At 42.9% G+C, this 12,811-nt stretch overlaps 2 protein-coding genes across 2 annotated transcripts; one reads left to right on the forward strand and one right to left on the reverse strand.

Moving 5' to 3' along the window:
* The first annotated feature begins 334 nt into the window (after positions 1-334).
* LOC124689645 (beta-amylase 8-like) lies at positions 335-7,029 on the forward strand. The gene is made up of 10 exons (XM_047223141.1): positions 335-688; positions 893-1,126; positions 1,574-1,648; positions 2,929-3,132; positions 3,617-3,811; positions 4,232-4,396; positions 4,930-5,190; positions 5,758-5,970; positions 6,059-6,281; positions 6,517-7,029. Exons 1-10 carry the CDS (start codon positions 335-337, stop codon positions 6,543-6,545), a joined length of 1,953 nt encoding a protein of 650 aa, XP_047079097.1. The 3' UTR covers positions 6,546-7,029.
* A 393-nt stretch (positions 7,030-7,422) lies between these two features.
* LOC124686348 (metal transporter NRAT1) lies at positions 7,423-11,450 on the reverse strand. The gene is made up of 13 exons (XM_047220313.1): positions 11,316-11,450; positions 11,140-11,215; positions 10,985-11,025; positions 9,742-9,820; positions 9,565-9,669; positions 9,366-9,475; positions 9,067-9,248; positions 8,895-8,964; positions 8,616-8,789; positions 8,376-8,480; positions 8,111-8,242; positions 7,874-7,969; positions 7,423-7,755 (listed from the first exon to the last, which is right to left on the reverse strand). The coding sequence occupies exons 1-13, from the start codon at positions 11,448-11,450 to the stop codon at positions 7,423-7,425; spliced, it is 1,638 nt and encodes a 545-aa protein (XP_047076269.1).
* Positions 11,451-12,811: the final 1,361 nt, after the last annotated feature.

Raw genomic sequence — 12,811 nt, forward strand, 5'->3', positions numbered from 1 at the left:
ATGCGTATGCTAGCTAGCATGAGCATTTTATAAAATAGGGGTTTACCGGCTCTGGCTAGCTATGGTCAAAGCAAAATTCGTTGTCCAAAAGACTACCAAAACACGCCTATATTTTCGCTGTCCAAAACCAAAAGCCGGCCTCTTTTAATTTCAACGAATTCGTTGAATTGTCAAAGCAAAAAAGAAAAAAAGGCTTCCCACCCACAGCTGCGCTTGGTCAGCTGCGCCACGTCAGCATTTCTAGCACTTTTCTTCTACACTCCAGTCCTCACCGGCAAGCTGCCGCGGCGCCCCTCCCCACCCGCGCTCGCAGATCGGCGCCGGGCGGCGCGCCATGGCCACGAGGCACCCCCACCAGGCCGCCGATCCCGCGGCGTCGCCTCCCCCGCCGCCGAGCCGACGCCCGCGCGGCCTCGCCTCCGCCTCCTCCCCCGCCCCGGCGCGGCGGAGCGGCGAGCGGGAGAAGGAGCGGACGAAGCTGCGGGAACGGCACCGGCGCTCCATCACCAGCCGCATGCTGGCCGGGCTGCGGCAGCACGGCAACTTCCCCCTCCCCGCCCGCGCCGACATGAACGACGTCCTCGCCGCCCTCGCCCGCGCCGCCGGATGGACCGTCCAACCCGACGGCACCACCTTCCGCTCCTCCTCCTTGTCCCAGCCGCCGCTTCTCCCTCCCCCTGCCCAATTCGTACGTGCGCGCGCGCCCTCTCCAGCATCTCATTGCCTTCACTTACTTAGATGCTCCGTATGGTAATTCTAGTGTTGGATCAGTCCCTTGCTTAATTTACAATTATGTGGTGCCAAATGCGTAGAGTTTTCAAGAAATAGTTACTAGCATTGTGTTGCATCCCTAACACATTCGTGTTGCTGATGAGTCATTTCTGATTTGCAGCAGGGAGCTTTCCAGGCTACTTCTGTGGAAACCCCATCTTTCACTAGCCATCTGAACAGCTACGCCATCGGGACGCCGCTAGACTCTCAGGCTTCTGGCCTACAGACAGATGACAGCCTTAGCCTGTCACCATCGTCGTTGGACTCAGTCGTGGTGGCAGAGCAAAGCATTAAGAATGAGAGCTATGGGAATTCGAGCTCTGTCAATTCGTTGAGTTGTATGGGTGGTGATCAGGTGAGCATAGTGGTGCCTTTGATTCACTTGACGGATGATAGTGATATGCCGATGTTTGTAATTGTTTTTTTTTCGAGGTGGATGTTTGTAATTGTAAACCAGAGAAAATTGGGGTCTAAGCATCGCTATACTATCTTGGTGTCTATCAGCTCTTCCTAGTTTATAAACCGTGAGGCTAGTTACCATTTTGCCAATGCTAGGGCCTACAATGCTGTAGCTCCTCCACTCCTCCAGTTCGCTAACTTTTTAAAGACGCTTGCAGTAGTTTTCTAGGTGAAGTATTTATATGGACCACTTATATAAGAGGCTAGAGTACACTGAACATTGATATAATGAATTGCGTAATCAAGATCACTGTTTCTTCATCTTGCAACCCAGCTATTCCTTTGAGCTTTTAATTTAGCAAAGCAAACATCATCTTTTTCTTTGATTGTTCAATTGTAACAGTTAATGAGAGCATCAGCAGTATGGGCGGGTGATTACACAAGAACTCCATATATACCAGTCTATGCCTCTCTGTCTGTAAGTTTCTGTTCAACCTCTTGATCACATTTTTGCTGTGTTACTTTCCTTCTCTCGATTTCTTCGCATTCACACCATTTCAAATATACACATGGTATTTACATGCTGTGAGTAGAGTTCTGACGTTTATGTTTGAGAAATTGCAAATTTGCACCCTAAATTTGCAAGCTTGTATCACTTAGTGTTGGGGCTTGAAATTACAGTCACCCTTGGTCATTTACCTTTTTACAACAAATCCAAAGGTATGGCATGTTATTTCAGCTGGGCTAAGTGAGTAGATGAGATGGCTTTGTTGCTTCCTTTTGAAGTCCTGTAATATGCAGCCTATATGGACTGCAGATCTCATCAATTGCATTCTTATACATATATGGCAACCATCTAAATATGGCCACACAACAGATGCCATAGTATCCCAAGTAAGGCAGGCATGCATTGCCAATCAACAGAACTTAACACTACCAGCCATCACAAGTTCATGCAAATATATAAAGATGTGACCATAACCTTATAGTGCTCTAGATTTTTTTTTACAAGTCCTGGTGCTCTACTTAAGCATGATAGAAATCACTAACTGAGTATATGCCGAAGGTCAATCCCCATGGCTCTACGATTGAGATGCATCTGTCTTTATTGCTGCCTCCCTCTGTTTGCCATCACCGCTTTCCATCCCCCGTTGCTGCCCTGGATCTGGATGGGTTCCACTTTGCTGTGCAACGGATAGCGCAGGGAGTGCCAGAACCGTGGGACTGGTTCACTCTTTTAGTTGCTACAGCACTCTGTTCGCCTTATCATTTGCTGATACAAGAGGAAAGTGTGTGCAAAACGGACTCCTTTTTCTTGCCCCTTTCTACTGGTTTAGTGCTAGATCGATCAACTTGGCAGTTGACAGTCATGTGCTCTGATGTGATGTCAGGTCATTTTTGGCTTATTCATTGGATGTCACGTAATAGGCTAAAGTGGATGGCCAAATGTGAAGATCTGATTGTATGTTTTTACCAGGTTTGCCCCTACTTGTGACTCTTGTCATGGCCAAGTGGATGCGTAACTTGAATTTCAGATGTAGCACCAAATTTCATACTTCACACAAATTGTATGAAGCTGACTGATAACTATAGCACTGTGCTGTATGCAGCCCATTCTTAATTAGAACTGTGTTTTTAAATTAAATTGTAAGTTCAGATAGTTGTTGTTTCTTTATCTGCCAACCATATATTCCTGAAATTTGCAAATCTATGATCTATAAACCCCGCCATGCTTTAGCATTGTTGCTGTTGCTGTAGATGGGCATTATCAATAGTTATTGCCAATTGGTTGATCCAGAGGCTGTACGTGCTGAACTAAGGCATCTGAAGTCTTTGAATGTTGACGGAGTTGTTGTTGACTGTTGGTGGGGAATTGTGGAAGCCTGGACTCCTCAGAAGTACGAATGGTCTGGCTACAGGAACCTTTTTGGTATCATTAAAGAGTTCAAGCTAAAAGTTCAGGTTAGCATACTATCATAACTTTGTGACATTTGTAGGATGCTATTAGCCTATTACTCACACATCTGATATTTTCATTTGTAATAACTTTGTACACTGAGTATGCAATTGTGTACCATATTTTCATAGTACGCATAAGTTTTGTTACAAGATTGACAAATGACGTTGCATACTTGCATCCAACTTTTTGTTACATTAACTACTGGTCATTGACTTATATAACAATAAAAGTATAGTTGGGTCTCTCAAAACTTAAGTATTGATATAGAGAAAAGGCATCCATTCATTGGATTGAATGGACTATAACTTTCTAGACTTTTGATATAACCAGACATTTGACCTTCCAAGCAAGTAACATGACTAAACCATTTGAGTTTATATGTTTTCAGTTATGAGCATGACACAACTAGATAGGCTTCTCTATTCTCCTCTGTTATATCGAACTCGGACTAACATTGACTAACAAGTGTTTTTCAACAAATGCAAGGTTGTATTATCATTTCATGGGTCTGGGAAGTGTGGATCTGGTGATGTGCTAATCTCGCTCCCTAGGTGGGTCATGGAAATTGCACAAGAGAACCAGGATATATTTTTCACTGATCGAGTAGGTAGGAGAAATACAGAATGCCTTTCCTGGGGAATTGACAAAGAGCGTGTCCTTCGAGGGAGAACTGGCATTGAGGTATTGGGTCATCCTTGGTAATTTTTCTTCTCTCTTCTTCAAACTCTCCTTTAGCATATGTTTTTATTACGAAAACAAACATTTGTTCTTCTCTTTAGACAAGCATTACTTCGGCCTATTCCTAGTGACATTTTTTTAATATTAATTCATAGTCTTCGTACACATCAGTAACTATAGTACTCCCTCCGATCCAATTACCTGTCGCAGGTTTAGGCAAAATGTTGCCTAAAATCTGTCTAGGTTCATTGAATATGCGATAAATAATTTTGATCGGAGGGAGTACTATATCTTGTAGATAACAACTAGCTGTTCTCTCATTGGATATGCTAAACTTGTACATTGACATCTGTAATCTTGTTTCATATCAACTCTAATAGAAGGAGAAACTTGTGTACTGATACTTAATAATATTATATGCAGGTTTATTTTGATTTCATGAGGAGCTTTCATATGGAATTCAGAAGCTTGTCTGAAGAGGGTCTTATTTCTGCTATTGAGATTGGATTGGGTGCTTCTGGAGAGTTAAGATATCCTTCATGTCCAGAAAAGATGGGCTGGAGATATCCTGGTATTGGTGAATTTCAGGTATTTACCTAAAACTCCAAAGCTTTTGCATTTTTCTCAAATAAAAAAAAAGGTATTTACTTAACTCCAAGTTTGAGCCATTAAAGAGAAACATACTCCAGTTACCGATTTTTCTGCTTCTGAACCTTTCTCCTTTTATTCATTGAGCCTGAAGAAGTGTAAAATATTAATATTGCGCAATTTTTCGTTATAGTATTAAGAGGACTTCATATTGTGTAGAACAAAGTTCATGAGTACTCTAGAAGTACATGTGATATGTGATAAGATTGATGGTGGCAATCATGTTGGCACCTTGTTCTGTTGTTATTATGCTGCAGTAGACGAATATATATGCACAGTAGGCACCCTTGGAGAACATTATAATGCTGCTTTATCTTTTCGAACTTTAGACTAGTGCGCTATGACTTGAGCTTACCTTTTGGATTGTACATATCCAAAATGTAATGTGCTACATTATCTGTGGTGTATAATGGCATGTATATTTTTGTGATTGCATACATAATACACTCTTTTGTTGATTGCTTTGTTGACAGTGTTACGACAGGTACATGCAAAAGAACTTGCGGCAAGCAGCCTTGACACGGGGCCATTTGTTTTGGGCCCGTGGACCTGATAATGCTGGCTACTATAATTCAAGATCACACGAGACTGGTTTTTTTTGTGATGGAGGTGATTATGACAGCTACTACGGGCGCTTTTTCCTTAATTGGTATTCTGGAATCCTTGTTGATCATGTGGATCAGGTGCTCTCACTTGCTACTCTTGCATTTGATGGAGCAGTAATTATGGTGAAGGTATGCTATTTCTCCATATAGTTGTTGGTTGGGCCTTGAAGCACAATATTCTTCTCTCTAATTTTGAGAAAACTTCACATGTATTCCTTGTGCTTTCTCTCTCTCTAGGTTACCATGTAATTATCATATAAAACTTTGCACAAAATGGGTATTCCTGTTAAACATTTTATTTTATTTTATTTTATTCTGGATTGCGCTTCTGTCCCAAGCAGCCGAAGATTGCTAAAAACCTGGCATAGTATTATAGCTTTGACAACTCATGTGGAGTGGAGTTGAATGCCTAATCATGAGACATCCCTCGAGTTTAGGCGAGAAATGGTAAAGAAGCTCAAAATGCTAATAATTAGATGGACTATTTGAAATTAGTTCAAATTCCTAAGCAAACTTGAGAAATACTGTAATCATATCCATATCCACGTACACATACATTAAGTGGATACTTTGCCTGATCTTATTGTACAAGCTTTCAATATAGCATGTGCTGCCCTGATAAGTCCATGGTACTTGTCCCACATAGTTCTCTTGCCAGTTTGGTTGTTCCATGACATGACAATTGTCTTTCCTCAGATCCCTTCGATGTATTGGTGGTACAGAACTGCAAGCCATGCTGCAGAGCTTACGGCAGGATACTACAACCCTACAAATCGGGATGGATACTCTCCAGTTTTCAAAATGCTCAAGAAGCATTCCGTAATTCTGAAAGTAGTCTGTTATGGGCCAGAATATACAGTTCAGGAGAATGATGAAGCATTTGCTGATCCAGAAGGTTTAACCTGGCAGGTGAGATGTTCTAAGAATTTCTCTGCAGCTATGTTTAAATGTTTAATTATTTTCCATGGGTTAATTTTGATCACATGAAACTATGCAGGTTATGAATGCAGCATGGGATCAGGGTCTATCTATAAGTGTAGAGAGTGCTCTTCCATGTCTTGACAATGAGATGTACCCTCTGATCCTTGACACAGCCAAGCCTAGGAATGATCCTGACCGTCACCATGTCTCATTCTTTGCATACCGTCAGAAAACTCCATTCCTTTTGCAGGGAAATGTTTGCTTCTCGGAGCTTGAGACCTTTGTAAAGTGTATGCACGGTTAGTATCAGTTTATCACTTTGTCACTCCCTCCTAGCACCACTATTTCACTATATCTTCTTGATTTTTATGGGTATATCATGTTTTTCCATTTGGGATTAATAGAATGTCACATGCATAACAATATGGGCATGCCGCATTCCATAGAGTCGGATGTTGGATGTTACCCTTGACAAGCTATCTCTGCATTCTTCCTGAAGATTATGACCTGACAACTATATGATCTTGTTTGCAGGGGAGGCTACCCAGAACTTTGTAGACTGAAGTCACTTTGGCGACAAATTTCATGTATGCTGCAACTATTGTTGCGCTGTGCAGATATCAGGATTCGCTTTGTGGCTATCGCGAACTTCCAGCCAATATTGCCGATTGCTTCCCCGGTGCCGGCCATTCCCACCTTCTGCTTGGGGTTAGTCCACCAGATGCCACTGAAGCTGTTGGTGCTAGTGATAGGCAGGGATTAGTGGTCTTAGCTGTCATCCAGGCTGATAGTCCAGCAAGCTTTTACCAGGGCATGACTGGACACAAAGATGGAAAGAACAGCGTGGCATCTGGCATGTGTTTATCAGTACTACATTATTATGCTATAAGATGCGGACAAATCCTATCTTCTAGTTGAATGGTAAAGCATCTGCCTCTGAATTCTCAAGCAAGTTTAGATGTTGTTTACCATTTCTTACCGTAGATTTGTGTGACTCGTCAACCAGCAACGAAAATGCTGATTGTGTGACTCGTCCTGTTCCCGTGCTCCCCTCTTCCATTGCTTTTGTTTTTTCTCTTTTCTTTTCTGAAGAAGGCTGTTCTGAGTGAACTCAGATTTACAGTATCATGATGTTCTACCTGAATATGCAGGAGCACGTTCTGCAGTCCTGGACTAGTACTCAGTATCTTGGAGTGCTTGTTCTACAAAACGAAGTCGCCCTATTATTCAAGAACTATGGCGAATGCATGTGCAAGCAGTCCCAACAGATACAAACAACCCTACAACATCTTAGCTTGGCATATCTTAATACATAGTACTAGCTACATGGAGGCATCGGCTAGGTCCTTGCAAGCAGTACTTACCACCAAACTAATCCACGCGATACACAAGCAGCTGGTACCAGCAAGCATCTCACACTCATCGACCATCATCTACTAGCTACATGGAGGCATCGGCTAGGTCCTTCCTGTACGGCGCCGGCTGGTCTCTGTCGTCCTCACTTGATGTGGCCGCCGGTGCCTTGCCGGCCTCCGCCTGCCCCTGCACCCTCTCCGCCAGCGGGACGTACGTGACCACCGTGTCCTTCCTGAACGTCAGGTACACGACGGCAACGAGGTAGGCGGCCATGAGCGCGAAGACAACGATAGAGAGGAGCGCGTTGGCATATCTGGGCAGGTGGTTGTGCCCCAGCCAGTCCACGTAGGTCCACACCAGGAAGTAGGTGTTGACCACAATGAGCGCCGCGCTGAGGGCCCAGGCGATGACCACCGTCTGCGCCCATCGATCATCATATATGTGTAACTGTTAGTAATTACGATCTCTGAAGTTGGGATCTTGGGGAAATTGTGTGTAAATGTAATTGTGTGGGTGTGCTTTTGCTGGGGCTTACATAGATGGATTCTTTGAGGGGTCCTACTTTCTTGCTGCTGTTGCAGAACTTGAGAAGAGGGATGAGAGCGAACGGCAACTCGAAAGACAGAATCATCTGCGTCAGGAAAAAAAAAGTTCAGGAAGTAAAAGTTCGTTAGTTAGCTTGCAAGATTTCTTCTTTCGGTATTAAGTGCAAATTAAGTGACCTCCCATTGCAATGACCATTTTGTACTAGGAAAAGGTCGAGGAGGAGTACCGAGGACAGGATGATTAGCTTGCCAGCCCCTGACGGACCGGTGACAATGGCGACAATAAGGCTCGGAGTAATGGCAATTGCACGGGTGATGAGGTTCCTCATCCAGTTCTTCATCTTCATGTCCAGAAACCCCTAAAAAATATATATATCGTAAATTGTGATCCAAGTCGCCTATATTCGCTGGGAAATAATGCTCACAAATGTCTTTTGAATAGTCTCTCAAAAAAAATGTCTTTTGAATAGTCTGTATACATAAAGTGGTTACCTCCATGATGACCTGCCCAGCGAATGTGCAACTAATTGTGGTGCTTTGCCCAGAAGCTAGCAGCGCAACCCCATATACAACAGAGCTCGATCTCCCCAAAACATTCTGAAAGAATTAAAATGATATTGGAACTCTTAAAATTAGATCTGCTGCTGGTAATTCCTTTCATACTACACAACGTAAGCTAAGAGACTCTATTGAAGCTGGAATGACCATTTCAACAGCTCAAGCACGGCATACCCTGAGCAGCAGAGGTGCAGATTGCAGAGTAAGATCGCCACACGTGTTGGCATCGGCTGGGGAGAGACTGTTCGCACTGCAAATGGATCCAGCAACAACAACCACCGCAACGTTGATGAGGAACGCCACGATGAAGGCGAGACTGCACTCGATGAGGAAGTAACGGCAGGCCACCTGTCCAAAACAAGATAACAACAAGGCCATTTAGCCACTCAGCAACAAACTGTAGCTAGTCGCCTCTACAGCACTCTCTCATATCCTCTGGGTTCTACAACCTACTTTGATACTTTGGTCTGACCGTGGGGTCTTCCTTGAGAGGACCAGGGCAGAGTGCAAGAACAAGTTGTACCTGCATGCATGTCACAGACAGGAGCATCATGAACTTTGCATCCATGGATAGATGCACAATAACCATGGTGATCATACCCTGATGACTAAATAAGGTCCTTACGGCGTGATGATAGCGCCAAAGAGCGCGATTGCATTGGCAGCAGCACCTTTCCCTCGCAGAGAGGGAACAAACATGCCCTTGGCCACCTCCCCTGCGGATGGCCTCAAGTAGCTCAGCTCTCCAAAGAAGCATCCTGCCATGGTGAACATGCACGCTGCTATGATGAACTCCAGTTTCCGGGCCTACACATGATGTTACATGGTAAGGTTAAATAAGCAATAACCTAGTAGCAGCCTACACGATAGCGTAACTGTGTAGATAGCTGAGAAATTTTCAAGGAGGCGCTTTTGTTTGTGTACCCCAAATCTCTGCACCCCAAGAAGCAAGAAGGTGCTGAACACTGTGAGGATAACTCCAACCCACACAGGAATTTTGAACAATATGTTGAATGCAAAAGCAGTACCCAACACTGCACTAAAAAACAGTATGTTAAGTAAATGCAAAACGCCGCAAAGAAAATAAATAAATAATAAAAGTAATACTGGTTTACTGATCAACCTTCAGGGATGTCATCAGAAATCACTGCCAGCTCAGCAACAATCCATAAGCAAGTATTGACAAAGCGGGGGTATTCTTCCCTGCAGAGTTCAGCCAGGTGCCTCCCTGTACAGAGATTCAGCAGTAAGTGTGGATTTGATGTACATAAATCAAGGAAAATAGCTCAGTGAAAATTACCTGTTTTCACTCCCAGGTTGGCGGCTAATGTTTGTATAAAGAGCGCAAAGATCATCCCAACTAAGACGACCCACAGAAGCTGTTCAGTATAATTAATAATACTGAGATTGGTGAAGAAAGTATGCCAGATACATAGAAAAAGTAGAGGAGATAAAAATATATGGATGGTTGAGTGTGTACTTTTTTTCCGTTTCTATATTGGTATTAGAAGAATTATTTCTCTTGATCAAATCTGTCATCTATTTTACTTATAACTAAAATTAGTGAAAAATATTGTTTGGTAATAGGCAAGACTTGTTTCTATTTCTCGTATTACTAATATTATTGTCCTAAAGGAGTCAACTATTGATAGTGCTTCCCCATAATAGCGCAATATTGATATGTACATATTCCTTCACAAGTAATCTAAGTCTACCTTGTCTGGAGGTCTGGGGTAAAGTGTTTCAAATACTGTGTTCTACATAAGTAATAAGCATTAAAAACATGCTTTTAAATTTAGATTCTTGTTCACTAAGGATACACTTAAGTTCAAAATTTGTATTTACAGGCCAGGATAAATATTCAGTGTAAACATAAGCTCAGAGCAAGGATAAAACTATGGGCTCATTTCTAAAATCAAAGTGTTTCTCAAAATGCATTTTGGAAGTCACTCCCTCTGCATGCCGATCTTTGTTTCTTATTTTTAGATTGCATGCCCAAGCCAGCATGTTCTTCATGTATAAAGTGGGTGCTTTGCATTTGAGGAAACATAGATCAGTAACAGGTGCGCAAATTGGAGAAATCTTTCAATGGCCAAGCAAGGGAATGATCCACCGGTTCCAACTAAAAACTGATTCGAAGCTTCAGAGCTTTTGTTAACTACCAGATGATTCTTTATTTGAAGAAGTCAAATTTGGTTCTGTAAGTGTCACTAACTTGTAATAAAGGACTTCCACTTATGTGACATCAGATAGACAGTCACGGGACACAAATGATATACTCCTACTCCACATTAAGTCTACTAAACTAGTTATTTTCAAATTATACTCTCATATGAATTTGTAAACTTTTGTTCGCTATTGCATAGCATGCCACATAATTTAAAAGCACTCTTGTTTCTTTGCAGAACCCAAATAAATTGCAATGCCTCTGTTCTGTAAGTATATATTTCTCTTTCCGTATTAAACAACAAATAGATAGCAATTAGTTGGTAATAATAGTGGCAGTGCCCATTCGATACAAGAAACCAACAAATGTAATGTACCTCATACTTGAAGTCAGCCCCAGCTTGCATGTCAGTTTCCACTGAAATCACGCATCAGAAACAAGCTTTACCACCATGACAAACAATTTCTCTCCTACTTGTCAACAAAATGTATTTACACTTTATACAACACTGCAGAAATAACAGGAGCTTACTGTTGCTAGGATCCAGGAAGCCAACGGCCACAAGAGCTCCAGGCCCAACATGAGTCAAGAATTTCCTCCATTTTGGCTGCCACCACCCAGAAAAAGGGTTAGCACTGAACAGAAACAACTACACAACTCAACTCAACCTTAGAACCACCCGAATACACCTAAATGTAGCAGTATACCTGAACCTGAAATTTCCCATCTTTTTCGCCATCGGCAGTGCTGTATTTGTGATCGCCTGTGTCACTGCCACTCTCCACCACACCTCCATGGTGAACTTCTCGTCCAACCTCTGCCCTCTCACTACCCCCCTCCATTTTCTATTTCTAAGGTGCCTAACTCTGGAAGGACAATGCCTTGTTCTTTTCGACACAGCAACATACTTCTTCTGTATTTTATAGATCGGCGACCAGTTGCAGACTGTGCCACATGAACCTGCAAAGAAGACTGTGCCATATGAAACCCAAACTTCAAATACAGTATAGGATGGCGAGTAGATGTCATGGTGGCTCCTGCCGATTCCACCCTGGTGATATATGCCTCTTAAATATGCTGCTCTTATACTTGGCCATGTATGGTCGTGGTAACACTTGAGCTGGTGCGATTAGTATAGAGGCAGCACCGTAATAAAAGGTGGACTTTAGTTTAACCTGTTCAAAGACAGTAACTTCACTCATACTTGAACTGTCACCACCAATAAAAGGTGTTTTTTGGTAAATTTCTTCAGGATTGCTTTTTTTCTTTTCTTCTTTGGAGATAGACAAACCAGTTACTGCAATTTTGGCAAGCTCGGGTAAGCAATGCCTCGATTACAGGTGGGCCACAGGGGTAACTGCAGCCTAGCACAATGCCTCAGTTACGAAGAATAAGAAAACCTGCAAGAATTCTCTCAAGAACCGAGAGATATATTAAGCACGATCACGGATCTGGCCACCCGTCAAACCTGGAGGTCTAGCCACTGGTAATTTTTAACACAAGGCTACCCTTTCCCCCATACAAGGGTCCTCCTATCCTATGGGTCTTATGTCCTAGACCAATTATTCAGTGCTCCTATACGAAGTCTGATATGCAGCTTTACAGCTGCAAACCTGTAACTGATAAGAAAAATCAACGTCTCCACCTAAACTTCAGCAAACACGCTGATAAATTAGCAGGAAGATCACTGCCACTGATGTGGCTTTGCTTGTCCGTCCCTCGCCGATCATTTTGGAGCCTTCCCGGCAGCCATTTATCAGTGAAGGCAGCATAGTCCTGGAGGCTGCTCGGACCTGGTGCAGTCCACAACTATCCTTTGTTGCCATGCCGGTGTGATATCCTTAATAATACGTACGGCAGCGGATGAAAGGACACGATGCGTACTGCCAAGATTGTCATTATAAAGAAAAAACTAAACATTTGAACTCTATTCATCCAAGTTGGAGCTAGGAACCTAGGAGGATATTATCAGTAGTCAAGAAGTTAAGTAACCATCAATGAATTTTCACTGTACAAGTGCTAACCGAGGCACCTCGGACGGCTAGCTAGCTAGTAGTAGAATATACTAGTGGACGGAGATAGCAAGGCATCGCGTGGTGGTGAAAGCCAAGGATTACACATGGTGATGGCCTGATGGGCACTTGCGTTAGGGCATCTCCAGCGGCGCGACGCAAACGGATGCTGAGCAACCGTTTTCGTCCGC

The sequence above is a fragment of the Lolium rigidum genome, chromosome 2, assembly GCF_022539505.1.
Source record: "Lolium rigidum isolate FL_2022 chromosome 2, APGP_CSIRO_Lrig_0.1, whole genome shotgun sequence".
Taxonomy (NCBI): Eukaryota; Viridiplantae; Streptophyta; class Magnoliopsida; order Poales; family Poaceae; genus Lolium; species Lolium rigidum.